A 16,472-nucleotide genomic window follows, 5' to 3' on the forward strand; every position below is an offset into this window, starting at 1 on the left:
ATCAGCAGGAAGGAGAGCTTGTTGTACTTGGAGAAGGAGACTCCTGGGATTCTTCAGCAGTCTCTTCTGCTTCAGCCTCAGAGTCTGAACTGCTCCCTGTCACAGGTTCCTCCTGTTCACTAAACCCTGTTGTCCCTTCAGTATCCAGCATCTCCTCCCAAACTTCCCTTTCTGACCTCTCCTCAGTGTCTCACCACCAGTCCTCGGGCTCTGAGCCTTCCTCCTGTGGGATCTCCCTTGGGGGTTCCCCGGCTGGTTCCTCCCACCACTCCTTGTTGTCCAGTCAGTCCCTCACACAATTTTATGTTAAAATTAGATACCCATGTGAACACGACAGGACAGATATAGAAATAAATGAGTGTGACAACGAGCATCATTTCTAAATTGACTTTTAGCAGGATCCACACTCAAGTTATTAAGACATTATTGCTATAGAGCAGGGGTCCCCAGACTTACCGAGCGGCGGGCCGGTGCCCGCCGCGCCGACCGCGCGGTGGGCCGGACGGCAGGGGAGTGCGCGCGCAGCGGGCCGGAGGGCGGGGGAGTGCGCGCCCGTGCGCATGCGCACACGCACACGGGCGGGAAAAAAATCGCCGAAAATCGCTTGTGCGCATGCGTATGGGCCTCCCCCGACCCGGAAGTGCACCAGAAATGACCTCTTCCGGGTCGGGAGAGGCCCGTACGCATGCGCACAAAGGATTTTCGGCGTTTTTTTGCCGATTTTTTAGATCGCCGCTGTGCCGCGTGCCGCGAGAGCGGGCGGCGGCAGCGGGCGGCGGGGGTCGCCGCGGGCCGGATTGGAAGGCCGATTGGGCCGCATCCGGCCCGGGGGCCGTAGTTTTGGGACCCCTGCTATAGAGTATTCCAAACACTATTGGAACCTGATTGAGTTCTAAAAGGTAGGGTTTGTGTATCCCTCTTTGCCTCCAAGCTTCTTGGCCTTCTTGGAGAAATGACCAAATAGGCTGCATGCAAAGAACGGAAGAAGAATTCATTGGAGAAAGCAAGTGGCAGGATTGCATGTGTTAATCAACCATAGTGCTAAAGGGCACCTGCAAATTCCAAAAGTTCTGAATTTGCTTAAATGTTTAACTCTTTTACTATACACATGACAGATATTTGAAGTGTGGAAAAATCTTTTATATTTTGGCTTTGTTGTTTCATTACCTTTTAAATATTTTTGTCCTAATTGCAGCCCTCATTATGCAAATGAGTACCATGCACTGCAAATTACTGAAAAATCAGAGCCCCCAGAACTTGATATTTCAGTTGTGAAATATTGACTTTGATTTGCATGTCAAATGGACCTTTGACATAGAAATTCCATGGGTGGCGCTGTGGTCTAAACCACTTTGTCCTCTTGGGCTTGCCGACCAGAAGGTTGGTGGTTCAAATCTGCACAACGGAGTGAGCTCCCGTTGCTCTGTCCCAGCTTCTGACAACCTAGCAGTTCGAAAGCATACCGGTGTGAGTAGATAAATGGGTACCGTTTCAGCGGGAAGGTAAATAGTGTTTCCATATGCTCTGCCACTCATCACAGTGCCCCGTTGCCCCAGAAGCAGTTTACTCATGCTGGCCTCATGACCCAGAAAACGCTGGCTCCCTTGGCCTGAAGCGAGATGAGCGCCATACCCCATAGTTGCCTTTGACTGGACTTAACCACCCTGGGGTCCTTTTCCTTTACCTTACCTGTACAAATATAATTTTAGAACAGCAGCATAATGTTGTGTGCTTACCTGAGCACACAAGGGCTGATTCATAGTTTCATGCATACATGTACACCAGGGGTGGCCAACTCCCAAGAGGCTGAGATCTACTCACAGTTAAAAATGGGCAGTGATCTACCCCCTTTTGGGGGGTTCAGGTCTAAGTTGTTGAGCTTTTTTATGAAATGAAAGCCCTGTTTTGGGAGGTTCAGGTCCTTTTTATAGGGGAACAAAACTTGCTGAGCTTATTTGGGGGAGCCAGTGATCAACCACAGACATCCAGTGATCTACAGGTAGATCACGGTCTACCTGTTGAACATGCCTGATGTACACCATTTGGTTGCTGTGCCTTTGATTGCTGGCAGCTGAATGTGCGACCTTACCTCACCTCATTAAAATGCTTTGGTGTATGAGATTATATAAAAGTTTTCTCTGATGTATTTTATCTGGGATTTCAGACATGGAAGTCACTGCATACATGCCGGGGGAGGGGCATTGAATCGTGACTAAAGTGTGCAAGATGCTTGTATACTTCATTCACAGTAGTAACAAAGGGTTTTAAAAATGGAGACATGAATGAGTCTGCTTGCTTTATAGAGTCCCAAATCCCAGATGAAATCAACCTTTGTCAGGGAAGAATTAGAATAAAAGAAGCAGTAGAAAGCAATAGATGGCATCCCTTCTCAGATCATACATAGCTGTATGGCATGCATGTGTGTGTGTGTGTGTGTGCGCGCACACACACACACACTATGCTGAGGGCACCACAGATGCGCCTTTAGTGTCTATGGGGTCCTGCAAAGCATCTTTAAGCATGCAAACAATTTAGGCTACATTGGAATGTGTGCTACATGAAGAGCAAATGGTCCAAATTGTCAGGTTTAAAAGATTACTTCATGTGTATGGAAACTGTAGTTGAGAAATTCATTTCATTAGCAATAATATTGCAAAGGTTTGAATTGGTAACAAAAATGCCAACCGCTGTGTTACCCCTTTATTCCTCACTTTCTCCAAGTGTTAGTTTTATAGACGTGTGGGCAAAAGGAGGGGGGCATCAAACAACTGTTCAGTTACTCAATCAGCGCATAGTTAGTGATATCAGTGAGTCATTAGTGTATAATTACGATTGGAGTGTAAGGTGCAGTTCTTTGAAAGGTCTCTATTTATAGTGAACGAGAGTCTGCATTCAACATACCGGTAGGAGGGAAAAGATGTTGGCACAGGGCGAGTGTGTGGGGGAGAGAGGACACCAGCAACCAGCAATGCAGCTGCATTGTTTATAGCTATTTACAAGAATCTAGGTGGATTTACAATGCCTCGGACTGAGCAACATGAAAATGGTACAGTAGAGAATGCCTAGCAGGGGTTAAGTTCTTATGCCTGCACTGCAGCCTATTTCTGTCAACACTGGGCTCGGGAAACAAACATTTATGCTTTGTGAAATGAAAGTGTATTTTTGAAGACTAGCCGTCAGATATTTTTTGCCCTTCACACTTTCAAATGCTTAGCCTTTTTTGTAAGTTGACTGCAAAGTGCATCAGTTTGCCAGGCCAAAAAAAGAAGGGGGGAAACCAGTGGGGGGGGGAGAGAGAGAGTAAAGGGGGGAGTCTTGACAAGTGCCCATGGCGTCATTGTCAAGTACATGAGCTTCAAGTAGAAGATGGCAGGAGGGTTGGCACAGAACATGCTTCCTTCAAGCCTATTACCTCCGGGGTACCTGACTCTTGAGAAGCTTTTCAATCCTTCCAAATGACGTTATTCCAAACTGTCATCTGGTTTATTTGGAGCACACTGTCTCGCAGATAAACATGCTATTTAACTGCAGGTCAAGGTACAGAGTCATTCTGCTAGCAAAATGCCTGGGATACATTAAATGGCACTGACATGCAGAGGGAGACGGAGAGAGATCAAAGTTGTCACCAGTATGCGTGGAATTGGTCTGTGCTGTGGGGGAAATGCACCGCAATATATTGAAGTGTATTTTTAAAAACCATAATGTAGTTGAACATTTAAAACTATGACCTGTCAAATCCTAGGGATTAAGGTGCTGTGTAATACAAAACACAAAGTTCAGTAGCATAATGGCAAGCGAGGATCTTCTATATCTTGGGAAACAACTAAGTGGCAAGGGGCTAGAAATGTTTTTTATAGTCGGTTTGGGTTTTTCATTTCTTATGGAGTGAAAGAAATCCCTTGTCACAAAAGAAAAGGATGTAGGTGTTTGATTGTTTGTTTGTTTTCTTCCTAGTATGGCAAATTATGCATTTTTTAAAATGGCTGGTTTTATTCATGAAAGCTTCAGGTTTTTGAATTATTTTTAACATGTAAACACTGTCATTTATAGACAAATATATGGGCACTCTGTGTGGGTATCTGTATTGCTTGGAATATTTTCATCAACTGCATCTTATGTTTTTGCAAACTACAGATCAAACAATGTAACCCTGGTTTTTAAAAAATAAAATAAAAATACACATACGTTGTTTTTACAGTATCCAAATTTAACCATCCAGCTTCCTTTACCACTTTTGAGGAAGCCTTATGTTGCACATCCAGTAACAAAGGGGGAAGCTTAGTTGTATTAAAGCTACTTGAGGATCATGGACCAGATCTGAAATGAAATGGAATGTCATTTGTAAAATCTAACCAAATGTCCGGGCCAAATTTCAGTAACCTGCCCTGATTTGAGGGTTTTGTTTTTCATTGTCTGCTACTGTAATTTTGCTAGCAAATCACACGGTAGTTTAGTATCCTTTTACAAAAGAAAACTGCACTCAAAACTTGGTACATAAAAAAAAAAACGAAGTAGGAATCTTTCTAAGGTGTGGGGGTGGATAGAAAGGAAAATGCTTGAAATTAAAACTTCTTTTGTGATCAAAAGGGATTTTATTGCCCTTTGCTTAATTAAATGCCTCAGAAGTGTGTGAAACATTGTTGTAGTTAAAAAAAATGTTACTTTGTAAATCGCAGGGACAAAAGGGCTCTACTGCTACTTTAAAGTTTCCGTGCACGTAAATGTCAATAGAGTGCCTTCTCCATCATCAGCACTAAATTCACATTGATGCCTCTTTTCTTCTCTGTATTGATCCTTCCATGAGAACGTAGATTTGTATCTGTTAATTAATGCGTCCTGAAACAGCGTTTGTATTAATCAGGCAGATAAGAAAAATTGGATGCCTGCACCCTCATGACAACCGTAAAAGTGCTGGCCCTGATAAAAATCATGGACGGACCTCAATAAAAAAGTTCCTCCTTCCACTCAATAAACTAATCATCCTGCTTTTAATTATTCGGCAGAAAGATGTGTGGAGATTGGAGAATGTGTAAATCTATTTACTAACAGCAGTGTCTGGGAGGGAGAATGGGGCTGTCACAGGACAGAGCTGCAGGCTACGTTCTCTGTCCATCTGCTGCAACAGAAAAACTGGTTCTTGAGAGAAAGGAAAAAGACAGAGATGCTGGAGCTAATTGAAAATATGCATTCCTCTTTTTTTACCCTTTCAAATTATTATTTCTGTTCCATTTCCTTCCATTTACAACAAGAAGTGTGGCATTATCCGTTGTCATCTTACAGAGAGGTTGTATTGACTTGTTTGATAATGTGTTTTTTTAAAAAAAAATCTTTATGCTCTTAAGGACAAATGTCCTTTCCCACAAAGCACAAAACACAGTATTTAAAATCACAGTTATAGATATATAAAAGGAATGGTTTTCAGTGCCCACTTGACATTGGTTTTTAATACAGTTTGTGCCTCCTGACTTGAAGTACCGTAATTATCTTTTTGTTTTAACAGGTTCATTTCTGAATTCTGCAGTAGTCTTAATCTAAACTGATGCATGTGGCTTCCCCACTCCTTTTGTTTTCTATCATATTCTAGACACTTATTCTGTTATAAGGAAGGGGCCTTCAAAAGAGAAGGGCAATGTGTTTAAAGCTAAATGAGCAACAAAAACAGACTATTCTTTCAGCACTATCCTTGTCAAAGCACATGTAAGCAGTTCCATAAACAACCAAATGAAAGCTTTAGACATGTCTTAAGACCCCCTTACGAAAAGCTTGACTAATCCCCTTTGATGATTTTATTAAGTACTTGATAGATACCGGTGCCAACTGGCAAAACACTAAGTTTCACCAATAGGCCAGGAAATCGCCTCTTCACTAGCACCTTATGTGATGGGGGGATATTAGCAGTCGGAGATAATAAATTAACAGCTACTGTAAACAGGAGCCTGAAAGGTAAAACAGTAAAGATGTTTGGCCTTAGTGATCCTATTAGGAAGGAAAGGAGGGGAGGAGTGAAACAAAAGCAAAACTTAAATTAATTAAGAAGCATTATTATATTTTCAGTCTCTCTCAAAAATGATGGTGTGATTACTATTCACTAGGCACTTTAATGTGCCATTCTGCTATTTCAGTACTGTAGTAGAGGCAGAAGCCATTACAAAAGTAATTAGTGTCTTTTCTGAAGAGGATAGGTCTTGCTTCTGTTTATGCAGAGGTTGAAGTTCAAGAAGCACTTTGCTTTTTGTTGTGATCATCTTCATCATTCTAGTAAAGTATATAAAAAAATTTCCCTTAAAAAGTGTTCTTTTTGTTACTCATAATAATAATTACCCCCTTTAAAGTGGACCCTGACATCTTTAAAGTGCAATCCTATACATATCTACTCAGAAATAAGCTGAGGTTATTTGATTTGCTTGTGTGTGTGTGTGCGTGCATATGCATGCAACGTTAGCGTCTCTCATACCAAGCATGGCCATTATTGCCAGAGTGTTCATAAACAGCTATTTGATCTAAATACTTTAAGGTATTAAAAGTATTAAATTAGAGCTTCAATGTAATAGGTGCTTAGAATATTATTTGGGGGCATGTATTCACAGACAATGATAGGAATGTATTATTTAAAAAGCAGCAAATTCATGTTGCTAACAAAAATTTTCCAAAATTTAATTTAAAAAACCCCACATGAGGCATGCAAATTCAAGTTGACTTGATGAAACTTTTACTGTAATAATTTTATGTTGTACTGATCTTGAAGAGCAGAGGGGGTGGAATCCACAGGTAAAGATTTATAACTTACATAACAACAGCAAGCACGAAAGAATAGTTATAATGCAGAATTATGGTGGCCCAGGATCATTTTAATTATATTTCTGTGTACTTTCCTTCCTGGTTTAGGATTTTCCACTTTATCGCTTGCTGACCAGATGAGCCTTCTGCAGAGTGCTTGGATGGAGATTTTGATTCTGGGCGTTGTATACCGATCACTTTCCTTTGAGGACGAGCTTGTCTATGCTGAAGACTATATCATGGATGAAGATCAGTCTAAATTAGCAGGCCTTCTTGACCTCAACAATGCCATCCTGCAACTGGTAAAAAAATACAAGAGCATGAAGCTGGAGAAAGAAGAGTTTGTCACCCTCAAAGCTATCGCGCTTGCTAATTCAGGTTGGCAGATTGGCATGATGGCTCATGTCATTTCCCCCCACCCCTTCCTCTAATACCTTCTGCATGACAATTTCTAAACATGACAGTAGGAATAAGTAATTCTTAGTTATACTACTACAGGACAATGCTGAATGGCTAGAAACAAGTTAGTTCAAATTAAGGGAAGATCTATGAGTATATGCATTTGTTGCACATGGTTTCTAATTTGGTTAAAAGATGCCAGAAAATTCAGAAGGTATTAAAAGCAAAGATGCTTTTCAATAAACATAAACGTTGTTCTGCTTAAATCCATTTCATAATCCAGATAAGTCTAATCAGTTCACTTAAACCCAATAGAATGGATGCGCCCATGACTAAATATAATATATGATCTACTTCAATCCGGCTACTAAACACAGTGAACTCAATAAGAAAGGTGAACTCAGGTTTTATCAGAAAAGGGAGCAAATCACTGTTTAATCTTACAGGAACTCTCCTTCACCATACAAATTTGATTTTTTATGGTAGCTGTTTAACAGGCAGATATAACTTGTTCAGAAGGGGTTAAGAAATCAAGGAAGGATTCTTCTCTGCATTTGAACTTAAACGTGCTGAAGCAGTGAGCCGGTGTCTGATAAGTAAAAAATCGTTTGTTCTTTGTTGTTTTTTTCTTTTGTGCCTCCCTAATGCTTTATTGTGGTCTTAAGTCCCTTTTAGCATTTGCATAAAGTTCATGATAGATCCCTCTTTAATGACGTGCCGATCATTAGATACCTGTGTGTCAATAACATGCTCTGATGCTATGTACCATTGACAGTCACACCATGCCCCTCCATCTGCTTTTGTTTTGACCCTATCTTTGAACTTTATCTTGGTTGCTGGCCAGTAGTTTTCCCTTTAATTACAAGAAGGAAACTGTCAATAAAATCTGTTAAATGGGATGCAATGAGTGGCTTGAATGGGCGGACGGCTATTTGTTCAAATTCTGCAGCATTCAAGGTATTGACAGTTTGTTTTCTGGGGCCATATGTGACGATCAATCTCAGGCTGGGCTCAGCCGCGCTGAAAAATGAAAAACCAGATTGCTTTTGCTTACTTGTGGATGACGACTTGTGATTTGGCGCGGTCCTAGTGAGATGAGACCTTCTGCCCAAATTGCCCCCCCGAGAGCCAGAATGCGTGACTGTTTTTAGAAATAATTTTTTTAATTGATTTTGTAATTAACAGTTCATCTACAATATTGATGCATGAATCCTCAGATTGATAGGAAGAAAATTGTTTCCAACAATGAAGTTGTACTTTCCTATTTGTCTTCATAATGGGATCTAGCATTTTGCATTTTAATGCAAAATAAAATAAATACCAAAAGATTACTAAAAAATTTTTTTTTCTTACACTGCTATTGTATGTAGGTTTTGTTATCACACATCCTAGTTCTAGTGGCTGTCTCAAATTTATCTTTCCCTAAGATAATAGGAACCATCATAAGGTATCCATATTATTGGAAAGAAATGTTATAGGTACTGATAAAGTGAGATATTTATAAAACTAGAAAGCAAGTACAGTTTGTATAGAAATGCCTACTTTTGAACATTTTCAAAGACAGCTAACCTCTGCATATTTGGAGGTGATTGAGACAGTATTTCAGTCTGACCTGCAGAGATTTAATATGACATTCATTGAAATTATCAGCTTAGCATAAACATCTGGCTTGATTCAATAATAATTAATGTTCTTTTATGCTCTAAATCGGTGAACTGATTTAACAGTAACCTTCCCTCCTGCCTTCCTCCTTCCCTGTTCCACCCATGCATAAACATATAAGACTCGTGCACATAAAAATATCAGTAGCATTATAACTCCAATTCATAATGGTTTTAAACAGGAGGCTTGTGTACAAGACTTCTGGTTGTCGGCAGCTCAGTTTGGGAGAGACGGGAGGTCCACACGTGTTCTAATGCAGTATCCCATCCTGTCCCCAAGTTTTCACTGTCACCCCCAGCTGTAAATTGAGATGGGGGAAAACTGGGTCACCAGACCTGCTGGTTTATAGTTTCATCAGCTTGAACAGCCCCTGTAAGCTTTCCAGTGTAATGTAATGGTCATGAGGCTGGCATGATGCAGCCATGCTGTTTCTCCCTTTCCCGTGTCTTCTGAAATTCAGCCTCCATCTGGATGTTACCAAGTTAAGCACTGGACTCAGGTGGTTGGTGGAAAGGGAATTTGCTTTGCCTAGCATGTGTCCTCCAAAGGCAAGTGTCCCCAACCTTCCTCATATCTGCAACAATACAGAACTCCCACTTGTGGGTGTTTCGTTTTGTTTTAGAACATTTTGATTCCATCCATTCTCCAAAGAGCTCAGAGTGATGTTCACAGTTCCCTGTGATTTTCATTCTTACAATGAAGTCCCATGTGGTACATTAGGTCATAATGTTACCCATTCTGGTTAGTGCAGAGAGATATCCGCCCATGATAAGACATTAGCAAAACCAAACCACTTGATTTGAGTGCAGTATCATTTGTATGCTATTGATAAGAACCATAATCCATTAATTTGCGTAACCCAACAACACTGATGATGTACATTGGTTATATATATATATATCCCATCCCATAGGGGCCTTTGTCAGGTAATCTGGAAACACTGGCTTGGGGGTGGGGGAATCCCAGTCCTTGGCTGTGTAATGTGTGCAACAAACAATTTGGTCCCAATGAGTGCTTTTTTTTTACTCACGCAGAAAAAATGCCTTTGAATATTTTCCAAAGCATGTACTGTATGTACCAATTACTTCAGGCATGCAGGCAGGTGAACTGTTTTCACATAATAAAAGGTGTTCTCTCTGTCTCTTAGTGCTCTTACTAAGTGCTCCCATTTATTGATTGGGCAGTGCCAAATGGAAGGATGTAGGTTCACAGGTTTGTTTGTTTTTAATTATTTCATCAAGAAAGAAATAGTGGCTTGTACTTTTAGGCTGGAGGCTTTTTAAAAAGCTTTGCATGCCCAATCAGCTCAAGTGCCAGAGAATTTCAAATTCAATTTGCACAACTGATACAGATACCTTCTCTCATTGGCTGAACTATTTAAAAAGCTGCTCTTTGTAACTAGCAATACATGAATATCTGTCGATTTTTGTTCCTGTCAGTTTCTCATTTTCCAGTCCTAAGTTCATTTCTGTATCAGTTTACAGGTGACATACATATTTTTGCAAGACCTTTTTTTAATAACATGCATTTTTGTGCATTATTTTCACCAATATAAACACTTTTGTGCACACTCCATCTATCATCTATGTTTTGGTTGGAGAATTGTATCACAAAATCCACAAAAGTGTGCATTTCAAAGGATAGCTGTCTTGATTCGGGAAATGTGAATTAGGTCGGTTTGCATCAGAATGTGAACCAAACAATTCCCTCTTCCCCAATCTCTTAACTGTAACACCAAAAATTGGGAATCATGGTTTCTATGGAGGCATTGCCTTGTAAAATCAAACAAGGTTTGAGTGGCAGGTTTTAAAAGTGGAGAAAAATTAACCTAAAGATCCAGTGGTTTCTTTTGGGGAGACAGTGTTGAGACACAGGCAGCCCTTCGAGTGCTTAACATCAGTAGGTAGTCCGATAGCAGCTTTATCTCTAGACACAGGCTGCTTAGACGAAACATATGAGGTTCTGTATGGACAGACAAAGTTGTATTGGCTCCTGATGCCTTCTAACAACCTCTGAATAAGGAAGCTGTAGAACTCCAATTTCCCATTAGGTAAAGGTAAAGGGACCCCTGACCATTAGTCACGGACGACTCTGGGGTTGTGGAGCTCATCTCGAGGGAGCCGGCGTACAGCTTCCGGGTAATGTGGCCAGCATGACTAAGCCGTTTCTGGCAAACCAGAGCAATGCATGGAAATGCCGTTTACCTTTCCGCTGGAGCGATACCTATTTATCTACTTGCAGTTTGACGTGCTTTCAAACTGCTAGGTGGGCAAGAACTGGGACTGAGCAACGGGAGCTCACCCTGTTGCGGGGATTCTAATCGCCGACCTTCTGATCGGCAAGTCCTAGGCTCTGTGGTTTAACCATTCCATTAGCTACACCCAACAGCAGTAGATAGCAAGGGAGCAGCATCCTCTTCTGGCCAGCAGTCACACACTGGAGATTAGAATGGGAAGAATTCCTGTTCCGTATACAGCAGACATTGAAAATGCCATTGAAAATAGAGTTTAGTATCTCTATTTTTGGTTTATGTCTTTTTCAGACAATAAGAATCACCATTATTTCTTGGCCATTTAGCAAACATTAAAAGGTATCTATGGCAGTCATATGGCGGTCAGAGTGGCTGGGGAGACCCAGCCGGATGGGCGGGGTACAAATAATAAATTCTTTGTTGCCATTTTTTTAAAAAAAAGTATGCAATTTTGCAATTTCTTTGATTGTTAGGGTTTGAAAAATTGGCTGTCTTTACCATCCATTGTTAAGAAATGCAGACAGTGCTGCAGAAGACCAACTGTAATAGGAGGCACAGTGAAAACAACATTTTAGGAGATGGATTAGGATGCAATGTAGGACCAGTTGAAAGGGCATATTAAACCATTATGACTGTTCATAATGCTGGTTGCTAGAGACCACAACACAGACTGCCATTCTGGAAAGAAATGAGAGTTCTCTCTCATTCAGGTACTTCATAGAAGCTCAATGGACTCATAATTTAACAGGACATTTGTGCTGTACCACTATGTAATCTATGCTGTAGCTCCAGGTGAGAAGGAGTAGAGGAGAACCTTTCACTATCCTGCATGGACAGTGACAGAAACACCAGCACCACTTTTGGATTCTGGCAACAAAATCCCTAAGTTTGGAGCAACTTGTCAGGCAACTTGAACTACTGTCTTTTGAAGCAAATGAAAGCAACATCTTTCAAGTACACTTTTTATATCCCTAAGTAGTGTTGAGATGGCAGTTTCTGCGGAAGCATAAACTAACCATGCTTAAATTCAATGCATTTGAACAATCTGTGCGTATCTGAACTCCTTAGTAATGTTCCCTTTTAACTATCCATTTGAATGCTATTCTACTTCACAACACAGTTTTCTAGTTTCTTATGTTAAAATCCCAAGTTTCAGACTGTTCTGCTTTTGTTCATCCTTTGAACTTTATTATTATTACTACTTATTGAATTTATATACCGCCCTATACCTGGAGGTCTCTTCCCAAGCCCTTTCCCATTTCTGCAACCCTATACATTTAAGACTTGTGAAATCGTCAGGCAAATTTAGATTTTTCTTGAAAGATGTGAAAACCTCTTTAGGAATTTTAAAGGAAGTTTAAAGAATGCCAATTAGATTAGAAAAATGGGTTGGGTGGAGGGAAGTTAATAGCCAGAGTGATATAGCAGAGTGTCCGACTAGGACTGGGAGACCCAGATTCAAGTCTTGACTCAGCCATAAAATTCATTGGTGACCTTTGGTCAGTCATTCAGTCTAATACGTTTCTTAGCCATAACCTATTTTGTGAGGATAAAATGGTGGCAGTGAGAAAACGTGTGCTATCTTGAGCTCTTTGAAATAAATGTGGGTCATAAATTGATAATGCCTGTGCCCTAGTGCTTTTCTAAGGTGGAATTGCCTTGAATTCATGCTTTCTAGAAACAATGTCCAATGGTGAATGTGCCTGAATCGCTGAGGCAACTACGGTAGATCTTCCCCAACAGTTAGGCCACATGCCTGTGTAATATATTGTAACTGGGATTTTCAATGTATTGATTCTGCCTCTTTAACAAACTCATGAAAATGAGTTACAGATAGATAACACTGTATGGAGTGGAAATCAAGCAGTCTTTCATTTTTCAAGGCAGTCTACTTCCCATGCAACTCAGCTAGGTTATTGAATAATGCATCCCTTGAGTATACATCGCAAAAGGTGCAGGTTTAAGTATGCTAAGTTGTATGCCAAACTGTAAATACATGCTTCGTTCTCCCATTGCAAAGTCAGTCAATATTCTTGGCTGCAATTTATAGATTCAGAAACACAGATTTATTTTTTTTGTAATAGAACAATGGCAAGCTGGAAGATGGCTGCACAGGTTATGATGTAGGTATTTCTTCCACATTTTCATTGTTCTGTGGCTTTACTTTTTCCTGCATTCTCCTAAATTCCAGTTCAACAATAGCAAAACTTTAACATTAATTTAGAAATTGGAGTATGTAGAACTTGCCACAGCTTTTAGTTCCTTTGAAAGCTGGCCTGAAAATGTATTTATTTATTTGATTCGATTCCATATATGAATCAGTTTCCATAAAAAAATCTTAAAGCGATTTCACAGTAAAATCAGGGAAGAAACAATTAAAAACTATCCATTGTGTGAAAACAATTCATGTTGAGATGGTCTGCCTTCAGAAACTGATGGAATCTGATGGATTTCTGAATGCCTTGGTCGATTTTATGACTGACATGGTAGGTACTCCTGTTGCGGCTCTCATTTCACTGAGGCCTGGTGAAATGTTCAGAGCCATTGAAAGGATTGGCTTCATCACCTCTGTGGAGCCCATAGATTGCCTTGTACTCTAGTGACCTGTGGGCGATGAAACAGGAGGATCAGTGTCTACAGTGCAGGTGGGGCAAATCTCTACTATGGTGATTTCCAGTGGACCATTCTCAATGTGGAACACTGCAAGGTTGCTTTGAAGAAGAAGAAGAAGAAGAAGAAGAAGAAGAAGAAGAAGAAGAAGAAGAAGAAGAAGAAGAAGAAGAAGAAGAAGAAGAAGAAGAAGCTCTATAACTGCTTAAAGCAGTGACTTTATCTATTTATTTATTTTACAAATTCAAAGACTTCAAAGCGTTCTGCTGCCTCATTTCTATCGCAGTCAGGGATGCCATCGGGGGTGGGTGGGTGTTGAGGGCCCCCTGAAATTTTCAAGGAGGGGACCAGGCTCCCTCAATATTCTGTGGCAATGTCTGCCCGTCACTCATGGAATTCAGTTCATAAACTGGCCAGAGATACTGGCTTCCCCTACCCTATGGTATACAGTTCAAGCCTCTCCAGCTTATCTTTCAGTCGATCCATTCTCCACTCCTTCCTACTTATCTTCTCTTCATTTGCCTTATCTGCCTTCTTATTCTCTAATGTTGCTGTTGTCAACCAGAAAACGAGGATAGATGAGAATAGGGAGAAATGCTTGTAAATGAGTTGGTGCTGGGGTTTTTGTTTGTTTGTTTGTTTTTAGTATAATTCTCCTTCCCTTGCTTCCCCCAGCCCCTTTCTACCTATTCCAGTGCTGGCCAAATGGAACAAGTTAATGTCAGGTTTTATCTGGTCAAAATAGAAACCAAGGTTGAAGTGAGCAACTCTTTGCAGATCCCAGAAAAAGAAGGTCTTGCAGTGCCAAATCTAGAATTATATCATGCTGCAGCTTTCTTGAATGGATGCATTCTTCCTCAGAGCACCACTGGACATTCAGTCAGTGGGCAATACCTTATAAAAATGGGCCAGACAGTTATAGGTCAGAACAGAAGAGCCAGAACAAAGAGGACTGGTTCCAAAATAATGATCAGGGACCGTGCTACAGCTCCTTATAGCTGCTGTGACAGAAGAAGCAATCCAAGAAACAGCCTGTACAGCAGCCCAGGAAGCAGCCCAATTACCCACATGCAGCAATATTACCAGCTGCACAATTCCATAATCCTGAAAGCTATGGAGGAGGGTTCTGGCAGCCACCTCTCAGCACCTCAACCAGGAGAGCACCTCTATGACTTGCAGTACAAGCTGTTGTTGGTGATACTGGGTTTTGTGAGACTTCCCAGGCAAGCAACTGCCCAGTTCCATATTATGGTGGAGAGCAGCCTCCTCCATCGACTGGTAACTTCTGCATTGCATCCAGCAGTAATACTCCCTTGTGTGCAATGGGGAATTATCTAGCTGCAAATGCTGAACAAATGCTGAATGATGATGGAAGTGGTTCAAGCTCTCAGTTCTTCTCTTTAGGTCTTGTTTCAGAACCATGCAGTCAGACTGCCATTGGGAATTATCCAGCTGCAAACCCCCGACGTATGTTGCCTGACGATTACCAAAGTTGCCAGCAAAGCGATGTCTTCCCTTCTCCCAACGCCTTCCAGGGTTACCTATACATTTAAGATTTGTTTTCTATCTTTTAAATTTAGTGTCTGGGATCATCATCTGACTTTCCATTTACTGAAGCATTCATGTCCCTTTGTCCAAGCAAGCTAAAAGCACTTGGATATTGAAATAAAAAATACTGTAAAAGCTACACAATTAATTGGCCACTTGTACATTGCAATCAGATTGACATTGCCCAAGCACTGGAGAGATTTATAATGTGTGCCATTGGACTACATGTGTGATATTTAGCCCTCATGGAAATAGTGTCTCAAAATGATATTTCCTCATGGTATTAAAAAAAATGAAATAAATTTGTTTTGACTTGGCACTCACTTATTTTTTTACAGTAACAATAAGGGCCACCGTAAAAAGCATCCTATTATGCTAGAATTTGGAATGCATGGTGCTGTATTTTATTTTTTTTATACCCACAACTTTATTGCAGTCCATAGACCCACAATACATGTTGTTGTTGTTGTTGGTTTCCATTGATTGGTTGGTTGGTTGTCTAGGATATTTTGTTTTTTAAAATGTTTGATGCTTTGTTGTGTTTTTATATGTGTTGTAAGCCGCCCAGAGTGGATAGGGAAACCCAGCAAGGTGGACAGGATATAAATTTAAAAATTATTATTATAGGTCTAAGCGCAGGATTAAAACATTTTTGTTTAGGTAAGCCTTTCCAGACATGTAGAAGTTGCATGTGTCTTAGCTCTTTTTATCATATTTTGGATGTTTTTGAATACCTGTTTTTACTGAGAATTTAAGAGGTTTACATAGAATCAAGTTGTAGATAAATTAATTATTTAAATCTTTGAGACACTGTACTAGCTTTGAAATATTGGCAAAAAGTGGGGGGGGGGACAGCCCCTGGCTCCTGGTCCGAACAGCCTTCCCTGGTTAGTTCAGTGGTCCAGATAGTCCCCCATTTCCCACAATGGTTAACAGTACATCATTGAGCCACTTCTGCTGTCTTGTTGCCCATTTACTAAGTTTAGAGAGATCCTTCTGGAGTTCTCATAGTCTCCTTGGGTTTGCAGCACCTTTGATTTGGTGTAGGGATGGACTAAAGCAGACTAATTTCATCCCAGTTCTGCCTCATGGGCACTCAGTCATAGATCCATTCTTGAAAGAATTCACGGAAAGTCTGCAGTGAAATTGTATGAATTTTGTGCACATGTTTTACATGGAAATATGCATTTTACATAAAGCACACACTTTTAAAGCTAAGTATATA

The 16,472-nt window shown here is 40.6% G+C and overlaps 1 protein-coding gene and 1 pseudogene across 8 annotated transcripts in view; both read left to right on the forward strand.

Moving 5' to 3' along the window:
* The window catches only part of ESRRG (estrogen related receptor gamma), a 210,962-nt gene that overhangs the window by 187,517 nt on the left and 6,973 nt on the right, over window positions 1-16,472 (forward strand). For 7 of the 8 annotated variants that reach the window (XM_035111330.3, XM_088666684.1, XM_035111338.3 and 4 more), the window contains one exon: window positions 6,886-7,155. In XM_035111330.3, the coding sequence (XP_034967221.1) occupies window positions 6,886-7,155 (270 nt within the window). The remainder of the gene's footprint in view (window positions 1-6,885; window positions 7,156-16,472) is intronic. The other variant, XM_035111345.3, reaches the window with a different exon arrangement.
* On the forward strand, window positions 14,288-15,368 carry LOC148686353 (uncharacterized; annotated as a pseudogene).

The sequence above is a fragment of the Zootoca vivipara genome, chromosome 3 (genome assembly GCF_965207765.1).
Source record: "Zootoca vivipara chromosome 3, rZooViv2.hap1.1, whole genome shotgun sequence".
In the NCBI taxonomy this organism is placed as follows: domain Eukaryota; kingdom Metazoa; phylum Chordata; class Lepidosauria; order Squamata; family Lacertidae; genus Zootoca; species Zootoca vivipara.